The 12,414-nt window shown below is 45.9% G+C and overlaps 1 protein-coding gene across 3 annotated transcripts in view; it reads right to left on the bottom strand.

The window, feature by feature from the left end:
- The window catches only part of ELMO1 (engulfment and cell motility 1), a 450,632-nt gene that overhangs the window by 261,243 nt on the left and 176,975 nt on the right, over window positions 1-12,414 (bottom strand). For all 3 annotated transcript variants that reach the window (XM_090050152.1, XM_090050153.1, XM_090050154.1), the window contains 2 exons: window positions 10,179-10,301; window positions 9,749-9,880 (listed from right to left, as the gene is read on the bottom strand). In XM_090050152.1, the coding sequence (XP_089906278.1) occupies window positions 9,749-9,880; window positions 10,179-10,301 (255 nt within the window). The remainder of the gene's footprint in view (window positions 1-9,748; window positions 9,881-10,178; window positions 10,302-12,414) is intronic.

Raw genomic sequence — 12,414 nt, 5'->3', positions numbered from 1 at the left:
TAATATGAACAAAAGTTTGTTGAGTATACCCTGTGCTGCTAGAGGTACTGAGAGATTCTCAGTTGGCAGGCTCTGAGACTGACTGCAGCATCAGTTAGCCAAAAGTAAATCCAGAGTAAAAAAACACTGGCTTCAGGGAATTTACAGCAACATAACTGAAATCTAAATCAGATAGCAACAATATGCCCAGAAAACAACACCTGCTTGGAAAAGCTTCAAGCTTTTGGGTAGAGCAACCCCTGAAGTAAACCACCAAGCCAGTGCACCAATTTTTGGTAAATGTTATAGCTAGCAATTCTGGATATTTATTGTAGTGTTTGCTAGAGAGTGCTAGAAAGGGAAACACATCAGTCGTCAGCCCTTCACTGGATGAGGAGTGGGATAGTGCAAATTAACATATGGGTATATGCAACTGGCAAAACTTAATTCCTCATCAAAATGCAATTAACAGTAACAATGTAAAGGAAGTATAAAGATGGCAAATTTACAAATTACTGGCTGTTTAGGGCATGGACACATCAACAAATTACCAGAAAAGGAGGGGTGGGATTTGCAGCTGCTCTGCAGCAGCTGCCAGCACACATCCTCTTACCCCACAGTAGATGAAAGCTGACCTCCGTCAACTTAGTCCGCTTTCATCAAAGGGGAAGCTACTCTGGGGTAAGTATTCATAGGCAGTTGCCACAGAGCAGCTGGTGTATTTTAAATCCTTGCCATCCTTTATATCCCTCTGCTTCATCCATACATCAGTTCCTTTGACATTTTTATATAATTCCCCAGAAATGCAAGTGCTTTCTGTCCATTTAGTTGGCTCAAATAATGCCAAGCTTGATCTGCCCTTGTCCATACTCTCAGCTAAACTGATCCAACTAAAGCAGTGGTGCTCTCTACCTTTCTGCTTGGCAGGCTGGATTGGTGGTGCCCAGTCATGCTGGATCCAACCAGTGATCCTGATCTGGCACACTGGTAGGCACAGTAAGCACCACTTGGCTGTGTGGTATTAACATTTATAATTCATTGCCAGTCAGAGATCAAATGCTAGGGACAGACATTACACACAAACTGGTTTAAGTGATCAGAAACTGCCTTAAACCTGTAACAGAACAGAAATTTAGCGCACATAAAACAGTTTAAGAATGGCTAAAACTGGTTGGAGATAAATCTGGTTGAGTGTAGTATCACAGTTCCATAGTTTCTAGGGTTGGAAGGGACCTGAATAGATCTAGTCCAACCCCCTGCCATGGCAGGAAAGAGTACTGGGGTCAAATGACCCCAGCAAGGTGTTTGTCTAACCTCCTCTTAAAGACCCCCAGGGTAGGAGCCAGCACCACTTCTCTTGGAAGTTGGTTCCAGATCCTAGCCTCCCTGACGTAAAGTAGCGCCTCTTGATATCTAACCTAAATCTACCCTCTGCCAGCTTGTGACCGTTATTCCTGGTCACTCCTGGCAGTGCTCGGGGGAACAGGGACTTCCCCAATGCCTGCTGATCCCCCCTAACTAATTTGTAACAGGCCACTAGATCCCCCCTCAGCCTTCGCTTGTGGAGGCTGAACAGGTTCAGGTCCCATAGCCTCTCCTCATAAGGCCTGCCCCGCTGCACCAGATTTGGCTCAAGCTGGTTTATCCAATGTCTGTCCCAGACCCCTTGCTGATTTAAGATGAACCAGACTTCCCCAGCACCCCGGCATGATCTCCGGGCTGGGTGGAGCTCTTTGTTCCACATCAGGGCTGGCTCCTCCCCTCTGCTCCCTGGCTGCATCTCTGGCAGAGACTTGCAGGCACGGAGCATCTGCCTGGCTTCTCCCTGCTAAGCAGGAACTATTCCCCCACCTCTCTGCCATACACATGATGCTTAGGGAACTTTAATTAGAGCGGCTCTTGGACCCGCTTTAATTAAAGCTCCCCCCCTTCCACAGAGCATGTGTATAAATGCCATTTGATCTTAACATCCCCTCTTACACCAAAGCTCCTGATCTTTCCCCTCAGTTCCCAGCCACTTTGTCCAAATATTCTGGCTAGGGGCAGACATTCAAAAAGCCTGACCCTGAATTGATTCAATCTTTGCACGTTAGTCTAACCTGGCAAGGCTAAATCAGTAACCGGACAGACACTCCAGAAATGCAGGCACATGCCTGCAGTAATTCAAGCTAGAAGCCAGGGGGCACTAGAGCAGCTCTCCCTTCCTTCCACAGCATGAAGCATGGTCAGGCTCCAGCAGGATGTTGTGATTAGCCCACTAGGGAACTGATATCTGTGTTTATCACCCAATTAAGAAAGCAACAGAGGGACATTACTAGCTACTTGTTGATTCTGCCTTTTGATTCAGAAAGGACCATAGCCGGTATGTGATCTGACAGCTAATACACAGACACCTCCTCAGCAAGGCTGAGGGGTGGGAGGAATTCCTCCTTAGCAGGGAGTGGTGGTGGGGAGCTGCAGCCAGAGGGGAGGGGCCATCCCTGCTGTGGAGCAGAAAGCTCTGCCCAGCCCAGAGAGCATGCTAGGATGCTGGGGCTGTCTGGTTTACCTTAAACCAGCAAGGGATCTGGAACAGACATTGCATAAACTGGTTTGAGCCAAATCAGTTAAGTCTGATACTACACTCAACCAGGTTTATCTCCAACCAGTTTCAGCCATTCTCAAACTGGTTTATGTGCACTGAATTTCTGTTCTGTTACAGGTTTAAGGCAGTTTCTGATCACTTAAACCAGTTTGTGTGTAATGTCTGTCTCTAGCATTTGATCTCTGACTCCTATGCAATGACTTTTCCAGAGCCTGCTCTGATGGTTAGAAAGTTTCTTCTAATTTCCATCCTAAATTTATTCATAGAACAGTCATAACCCATTTGTTCTTATGCTGACACCACTCTTTATTTCAAACAGCTCTTCTGCTTCCATGATATTTGCTGCGCCTCATAACCTGTCTAAAGAGAACAATCATTTCACTTTTCAGCCTTCATCTTGCTAAACAAAACAAATCTGTTTTTTTTCCACTCTCCTCTTTCAGGCTCTCCACTCCACTGATCATCCTAATAGCACTTCTCTGCACCTGCTCCAGTCTGAATTCACCTTTCTTAAAAGTGGGTAAAACCAGAATTATAAGCAGCATTCCAGATGAGGTCTCATTAATACAATGGTACTAATATGCCTCTTTCTGTACTTGAAATACTTCACCTAATCATATTTTTCACAACATATAGGCGGCTCTTAGTTGCTGTACGAGCTATACCCAAACCTTCCTCTTACCCTGTCACTTCCAAACAATGAGCTCCCAGCTTAGATAGCCAACATTCTTGCATTATTGTATGTGCACAACCTCACATTTTGATGCAATTATTAGGCGTGTGTGAAACAGGCCCTATTCAATTTGGATTTGGCCCAAATTGGGGGCAGTGATTTGATTCGGATCACTATCCCCGATTCAATTTGGCCAAATCTGTCCAAATCAGAGAATCAGCAATTCAGACACAGATACAGCTTTAAATGTTTTTTCTACATACCTTGGAGGTACCAGTGTGGCTCATGATTGCTATGATGCTGGGGCACATGGAGTGTCCCACAGAAGCACGGAGGGTGGGGCGGGGCACATGCACAGCGGTGAACCTGGAAATGGACCCTCTGGCTTGGCGATCAGCCGCAAGGGGACCCTAGGTGCCTCCTCAGACCCAGGAGGCACCAGTCGCCAAGCCACGAGGGTGCTGGGGGGCCTCCCAGCATGTTCCCCAGTGAACCCGGAATTGGACCAGAAGTGCTTCTAGTCCACTTCCAGGTCTGCTGCCAAGTGCACTGGACAGCCCCCCATGCTTCTGTGGGACACTCTATACACCCCAGCATCACAACAATCACGAGCCCCTGCTACCTAGATTCAGGAACCAAAGCCTCAAACAGCCCTAGTAATTATATGCCCTTTCATTTTAATTATGATAGTTTTCAAGGTCATCCTTAAGATTTTCCCATATGTTCATTCAATCCTCCTCTGTATTAATGATGCCTCCAGCTTTGTGCTATTTACAATCACAGCATATAAATGCACAAAACACAACTGGAGCTGTTGCACTCCAAAAAAATTGAAAACCTGGCCCTAAAAGAGCAGCTCAAATCACTCTGATCAGTTGAAATGTCTTGGAACCTGGCGAGAGCTACCTCATTATAAGAAAACAATTGTATTATAATTTCTCAGTGATGGGCCTGACGTTAGGCATGTAACTCTTAATTGTCTTTTTATGATTGATGCATACTTTTTTTTTGAAACTGTGGAAAAACTTATCAAAGGCTTTGTTGCTTCTTGTTTGAAATTTCATTGTCTGAAACAAATTGATAGAAATGGAATTCAGACCACTAAGGATGTCCTGTATTGTACATCATCTTTTTTTATTTTTTTTACTGATTGCTGCTGTTTGAAATGTAATCAAAGAGAGCGAGGTCATCTGAACCAGCACAGACATCTGTAAAGGCCCTGCGGCTTCTGCAACTGAATGTGGGTTTCTGACTATGCTGTTTTACAGATGTTGTGGTAATCCCCTGAACCCAAGTTTGTGCTATTTTCACAATGTGGTAAAACTTTGACGTGGCAGAGAAATGACATCACAGTACACTTGCATTCTAAATACAGAAAGGGAAAATGTAATACTGGTGAAACATAACTTTGCTCTTTGTATCTGAAAGTGTTTAGTCAATTAATGAGGGAGAAGAAACTACCTTTCTGGCACATGGATGAATGCTTACAGGATATACATATGTAGAGAGAAAAGAAGCATTCCAAGGCACAGTCTTTGCCGTGAGCCCAATTCCTGAGCAACACGTGCAAGTAGCAAATATAGGGGGAAGGAACCCTTTCATAACTTCCCTGTGGGCACAGAGTAGGTAAATAAGTTTGCTATATCTCTTTCCCTCTAAAAAACAGAAAGCGGTTTGGAGGTAGCCTGGGAAAAGGTAGGGAGTAACAGAACCCAGTTTCAATGTACGCTCCCAATCTCCTGCTGGCATACAGTTCTTTGAGAAGGAAGTTACTCCTTCAAAAGTGCTTGAGGAAGAAAACTTGAGAACTGTAACTTGCTCCCTGACAGGCTCCTCCTTCCTCTGTTAAGCCCTATGGGACAAATTCCATTTTTGACTGATACAGAAATGTGGTAGTTCCCTGTAAACTAACAGAGCATTTGCAAGCTTTATGATGGCAGCAATGGGCGTTTTCCTAGAAACCAAGAGGGGACTACAGAACTTATGAATTAACATTGCCCATTATTTGTCCAATACCTTGTTGTCTCATTCAGCAACACTTAGTGAGAAAACACACTTTTCCCTTGGGATCCTTGCTATGGTTCTCTTCTTGTACCCTGCTTCTTAATTTTCTCTCCACCTTGCCCATCTTTTTGTCTCCTCAACTTTATCCTTGCAATTCCTTCACTTAAGTGACTTCCAATTCTTATACCTCATTAAGGGATTTGTTGCCCATTTCATCTGATAAATTACTGTCAATTCAACAGCAAATGTTGACAGCAAAGTGTTTTCACTACTTTTTAAAATGAACAACCCCCCACAAAAATAAGGAAGTTGGAGGAGAATTGACACTGTAAAGCCTTTTAAAGGCTCTTTCCCAACTCAGGCAGACATTTTATCAGTTGCATCTAAATTGCAACTGGAAGATTTTCTTTAAACCATGCATGCATGGGTTAAAAGGTTTGGTTTTTTTTTTTCCCCCTACAAAGGAAAAACCTTCAAGTCTGCAAAATCTGAGCACTGTTTATAGGCCACATAAATGCATCAAGTGAGCAGAGCTAAGTACAGATATTTGGGGGCATTCAGGGGAAGTTAAATTGATTCAAAATGGCTGCCCAATATCAGGTAAGTCAGGATTTGCAGGGGGAGGGGTAAGCATAGCTGGGAGGCTGGGGGTCTAGCAGGCTGGAAGGGATAGGAGGTCCTGCTGGGGGATGGGGAGAAGGTGCAACCCGCAAGGGGCAGGGGGAGCAGGCACAACCCACGTATGGGGTGGGGGAGGCAGGTGCGACCCAAGAAGGATAGGGGAAGCAGGCATAACCCACGGGTTGGGTGGGGAGATGGGGTGGGCCCTCTCCAGCAAACCTCCTGCCCCTTCCCCCGCTGGGACTTGCTTGGTTGGCTCAGGCGGCAGTGAATGCTGGTAAAAGTGGCTGTACCCAGAACAGCTTGTGGAACGTCTACAGATATGAAATACAGTGTTATGGAAGTCAAATACTTGGTAGTTTCAACTCAAAAGATTGCACTAATGAGGACCACATGCCCTGCAGACAACACCAGTGGGGTCACAGGCCACCAGACCTCACACCACATTGATGCTCTCCCTCCACTGCAGCATATGCCAACCCCGTGACCTCTGCAGTGACTCTGTATAGACATTCCCCTCCATACCACTGCAGCTCATGCCCACATGGGCACCCTGTGAGTGCACTACATAGCCCCAGCCTCACCTCAAGTGCCCTGTGCCATACCACACTGCAGCACACTGTCCCCTGGAGCAGACAAAACATGGAAGTCAGAGGATGGAGGGGGAGCCCAACAACTCTAGATGCTGTTGCAACCAGAGCGAGAGGGGCAGTTACAGCATGGTGCAAGCTGCCAGCTGGACAGCTCTGCTGTAGACTGAGCTCATTACATGCACCAGGAACTCTTTTCACTCTACAGTTCTCTCCACCTTCAAGCTCCCTGAAAATCCCACTCTTCCCCACAAGCCAGGTCTCTGTCTTTTGTTCCCCCACCTCCATTACAATCCCTTGCCCATCACCCAGGCATGAGCTTGTGTGTGCCCCCACTGGGAGCTCTGCATACCCTTCAGTTCCTCACCAACAGGATCTCTGCTCCCTCCATTTCCCACTCCCTACCACCTTTCCCAGACCTGAGTTCCCACTTTTCCTTCTTCAACGCTTCCCATCCCTACCCCTGGTGGTCTACCTCAGTGACAACCTGCCCACCCACTCCTCTCTACCCAGGCCCCTATCTGCACCATTCTATCCCTTTCTCCTACACATAATACCCTACGGGTCCCTGCAGTGCCACTTACCCATCTACTTTCCTCTCTTCAAGATCATGGCTCTCAGTACCAGCAATGTTCCCAATTCTCTCCTGCCCTGACCCCCGCTTTCCTTCCTGCCTCCCCCCATACTACCAATACTCCATTCCCCATCCCTGTTTCCTACTCCACTACTTCCTCTTACTGTTTCAACATTCTTACTGCCTCCCCATAAACAGTTTCTATAACGCTCTTCCATTCCTGTTAAAGTCAAGGCTAAACACACAGGTTAAGCTACAGTCTCTGATTCTGTTGCCAGCATCAAGTGCCAGGAGTGAGATTCCCTGCCTATAGCACAAGGCAACACAGGGGTGTAATCTTCCTCTGAATTAAGCTTTCCTGGCGTTCTGGTTGGCATCCAAATTAAAATGCCTATGCTGATTAATGTCCAGAACATCCCAGAAAGCCTGGAACTGATTAGATGCACCAGGCAAGAATTATTACACTGCAAACAGACAAACTGTTGAGGTTGAGGCCTAGTCCCAAGTATGCAAAAATTCCTGAGTCAGACCTCAAGCATCACAAGCTTGTGCAGCCCGTGACGCTCTTTGGTGGCCATGCAGCTCCTGTCCTGCTTTGTCTGGGCAGGATAACCTTCTTTCCCTTTTCCTGCCATGCCTTATATGGAATAATTTGATTTAAAAGAGGGAGGCTGCCCCAGGGTCCCAGAGTGAGCCTTTTCTGTTCTTTGTCCAGTGAGTCCCTCCCAGATTCAGCTGATCTCAATCTTGCCCTTCGAGTTTTAAGAGGAGTTCTACTGGCCCAGTCCATGCCCCTATGGCACTAGAGGCCTTATGGGCTAGTCACAGCCTTCTTCTGCCCCTTCAGTCTGGGAAAGATGGTAGGGAATATTTCATTCATCCCTCAGTTATAGATGTCTCTTTAAAATTTCCATGGGTCTTCATGGCCCTGTTGGTTAATCAACAAAATCCACCAAAATCCAGCCTGCCAAGTGCCTAGTCCTGGCAAGACTCTTTTCTCTGGGCCCCTGGCCTGTCTTCTGCCTTTCTTGGGCTTCTGTCCCTTTCCAGGCTTTAGCTCTCCTTGACTTAAGCCTGCTCAGCTCCAACCTCCCAGCTGTGCCCTCAACCTCTTGTTCTCCTCTGATCGCAGGCAGATAAGGGCCCGCACCCTGGGGAGGAGTCAGGCAGGGCCCCACCGCCCTCCCAGGGGTGCAGGCGGGAGGCTGCTGCTGCTGCCTGTGACCAGCGCTGGGAGCTGAGCAGTGGAGGGAGGTGGACCACAGCCCCACCAGGGTCAGTTCCACGGGGCTGTAAGTGGCTGGGAACCAAGCCCGGTGGACATGGGTGGAGCGGCCTCCCTCCACTGGGCTGCAAGCCACAGGGAACCAAGGCCAGTGGAGGCTAGTGGAGTGTAGCCCTGGGGGCTGTGCCCCACCTCCCTCCATTGGGCTGCAAGCACCTGGGAATCGAGCCCAGTGGAGGTGGGAAGAGCGCAGCCCTGGGGGCTGTGCCCCACCTCCCTCCACCGGGCTGCAAGTGCCTGGGAACTGAGCCCGGTGGAAGGAGCCTGCCTCCTGGGCCACCTCCACTGAGCTCGGTTTCCAGGCACTTGCAGCCTGCTGGAGGGAGGTGGGGTGCAGCCCTGGGGCTATACTCCACCTATCTCCACCTTGCAGCCCCATGGAACTCAGCTCGGTGGTGGGAGGTGGAATGCAGACCTGGCTTTGCCCACCTCCCACCACCAGGCTGAGCTCCATGGGGCTGATGGAGCCGATCAGGGCGCAGCCCAGCAGTGGGAGGCACTCCAATAGGCTCTGCCAGCCCTACAAAGTGCAGCCCAGTGGCAGGCAGCAGGGCATCCGGACAGCAGGCAGCAGGGCATCCGGGGCTGCGCTCCCTGCTGGGCTGAGCCACATGGGACTGCACGGAACAGCTCTGAGCGCAGTCCTGGCTCTCCCCTGTCTTCCACCACCGGTTGCTGTTTCGAAACTCGAAATGTTTTGAAATTTTCGAAAGGTTTCAACTGGCCTCGTTTCATTACAAGGCTGTTTTGAAGCCCTCTGTTTCTTTTTTATTTCACTATTTTGAGCTCAAAATGAGTCAAAGCAGTATTGAAATGAAACATCTGCCAAATTTTGCATAGCCCCAGCATACATTTATACTACATCACTTTAGACAGACAGTAGTTTGGACCTAAACCTGCTCCTATTGAGGTCAACAACAGAACTCCTGTTCCTTTGACTACGAGCTGGTTAGATATCCTATACCCTTTTGTTGTAAGAAACAAAGAGAAAGAGAAGGGTAAGCAGATTCAGGATCCTTTTCTTTAAACAAAACACTCCTTGCAATTTATGGTGTTCCTTCTTTTTATGTCACTAGCTATTTACTCCATGGACACTAAATTATATTTGGTTGTGTTTGTTTCTTCAAAATATCCTTAATAGATTTTTTCATATAATAAATACTAGAGTTAAATAGCAAATAGTCGGCTTTGTCTTCTAAAACTGACTTTCACCAACTTATATGCTATGAAAATAATACAGTTCATATGCTAATCAGATTTGTATGAGAACAAATAGAAACTAAAACTTATTTTACTAACTTTCCACTTAACTGAAAGAAAAAGAAGCATCTGACATGTCAGGCAATAGTGGAATGGAGTGATTAAGGACATACAAAAGCAAGTATTAAACATGATTCAAAAGGTTAATACAATTGGTTTTAAGAAAGAAAATACTCACAATAAATCCAAGTTTTTTATAATCTCTGGTATACATAGATTTGCGTTTCTCAATACTGCCACTACTGTTGTTGGTCTCAGACTCTGCATCAAAAGCAATTCTTCGGAGTTCAAATATGATATCTCGCTGGGCCTGGGGGGTTGTGGCGTAAAAAAACAAAGTCAGTTAAAAACGGGAAAGAAAGAAATGTCCCTTGTTTTTCAAACAAATGACAAAAAAAGTAGTATTAACTGCAGAGTCCAGGATGAACAGTGCATGTGTGTGTACTCGAGTGCATGCACATTTTGTTTGTTTTAAAACAATCACAAAAGAACAACACTGAGTAACAAGGAGTGTCAATATGATGCATCTATCTTCCCCATTATAGAGACAAAGCCTGGTATTATAGCTATCCTCTAACAGTTCTAACTGGATTGTGATCGATACTTACCTGATCCTGTGGATCCATTTTGGTCATCATTCTGTCCTCCAAAAGATTAAAGGTGAGCACTTGCAGAACATAAAGCTGGTGTGCCATTTCATTATTGATGGCCCTCTGTGCTCTGATAACGTGCTATGAAAGAAAGATAAACAAGTGAGCACTACCTACTATGTTCCTATCACCCCCTCCCATCAGCTGGGCTCAGGTATTCCCTTTCCCGTGTCTGATAAGTAATACTATAAGTTTAACATAGGAAAAAAAAGGTAAAACTTATGCTAGCAAAGTACACAGGTACTCCATGAACTGTGATGGTATAGTGTATCCCTCCCCTTAAATTTCTTGACAGAAGTACACAGGAATCTTCTCCTCCAATGCCTTAGATACAGTATATGCATCTGCACATGTAAAGGGCAGAAATTAGTAACAAGACCTAGGGAGAGATATGACCCATAAACCGGTTTAAGTGACCAGAAACTGGTTTAAACTTGTAACAATAGATGTTCAGTGCACATAAACCAATTTCAAAATGGCTGAAACTGGTTGGAGATAAACCTGGTTGAATGTAGTATCAGACTTAACTGATTTAGGTCAAACCAGTTTATGCAATGTCTGTCCCAGACCCTTTGCTGGTTTAAGTTAAACCAGACATGCTCTCTGGGCTTGGCAGAGCATTCTGCTCCACAGCAAAGCTGCCCTCCTCCCCTCTGCCCACAGTAGGATCTGCTGGCTTCCCTGTGCCCCCTTCTTCCCCCTCCCTCACCACTGGCTACTTAAGCAGGATCCCTTCCTCCTCTCTCCCACAGCACAGAGTATAGCCAGTATGTGGTATGCTAGCTAATGCTGTGTAAGGCAGATAGGGCAGTGTCTGCTTAGGGCTTTTTGGAGGTAATCACCAGCTCCGATGGTAATGTCCCTGCATTCCTTCCTTTGGAAAAAGCTGTGTAAGAAGAGCTTGTAATGAGTGAGGCTTTGTTTTCTGATGGGGTTTAAATGTTGTGAACAGAGCTGCTAAATGCTCTGTTATCGGGGGGGGGGGGGAGGAGGGGGGGAAGGGAGATGGAAGGACCCCTCCCTAATCACTGTGTCCTGCTGGGGACTGGCCATGCACCCCTTAGCTCAATTCTGTGGAAGGGAAGGGAGGGCTTCACTAGTGCCTCCCAGCTTCTAGCCTGAGCCACAGCAGGCATTTGCCTGCATTTCTGGAATGTATATCTGGTTACAAAACCAATTTAGCCTAGCCAGGTTAGACTAACCTGAAAAGATTAAATCAATTCAGGCTCAGGTGTTTTGAATGTCTGTCCCTAGCCAAGGGCATCCTTTTAAAGAGAATCCACATCAAGAGGGTATGTGCAAAGTGCATATTAAAAACAGACAATGGGTGTCTAAGCCTAATATTATTCCTGCTGTGGTTATAGCTTGCTGATATAACTGTAATATTACAACTACTGCTGCAAGGGAGCAGCACTGCAGTCCTACCTCTATCAGGCTAGCTCATTCAACATGAGGAAAATGATTTAAAATGTAACTAAAATTACAATTAAACACCCATAAAACACAAAAAGAAGTCATTATTGTTACAATGCAGGTGCTAAAAATGGTGGACAATTTTAAAAATTCACTGAGGCAGACAAGAACATCCATGATGCTAAATGATACAATCTTCATTTTAAGGGATTGCACATAAGTTATAAATCACATATCCCCACCACCCGTCAGCACACTAATGTAGAAAAGAATGGGTATGCTAACCAACATGGTACTGTTCAACAGCAATGAAAAACAGGATGCTCTTTCTTCCATACAGAAGAACATTTTTGACTGTGAATGTCTCTTCTACATAAACATCTCCCTGCAAGGAAAAGCATCTATTCCTAGATCTAGTATAATATGTACATAGCCATTTAGGGAAAAATATATAGGAGCAGTCTACTTTTCCCACAATGACCATCTGAAAGACACAGAGAGAGAGATCTCCAAACTGCATTATTTGTTTAGCCTGCCTATTGTCAGATGCTGCACTCATACATTTTAGCCTGGCCTTCCCTTTTTGTGGGCTTGTTAACATCCAGTGGCAAAACTCCCAAGATTTTTCAGGGAGAACAGGAGCAAGCATGTATTATTAAGTTTATTATTCCTCTTTGAAGCATGTATTGTGTTTCTTCCATTTAAGTACCATCATTACAAACAATCTATCAGGCTGCAAATAATCTAAACTGAGATACGCAAAAATTAGCTATAGAATCAG

Source organism: Crocodylus siamensis, chromosome 5 (genome assembly GCF_052110815.1).
Source record: "Crocodylus siamensis isolate JL-2025a chromosome 5, ASM5211081v1, whole genome shotgun sequence".
In the NCBI taxonomy this organism is placed as follows: domain Eukaryota; kingdom Metazoa; phylum Chordata; order Crocodylia; family Crocodylidae; genus Crocodylus; species Crocodylus siamensis.
This window is presented reverse-complemented; position numbering and strand designations above follow the sequence as displayed.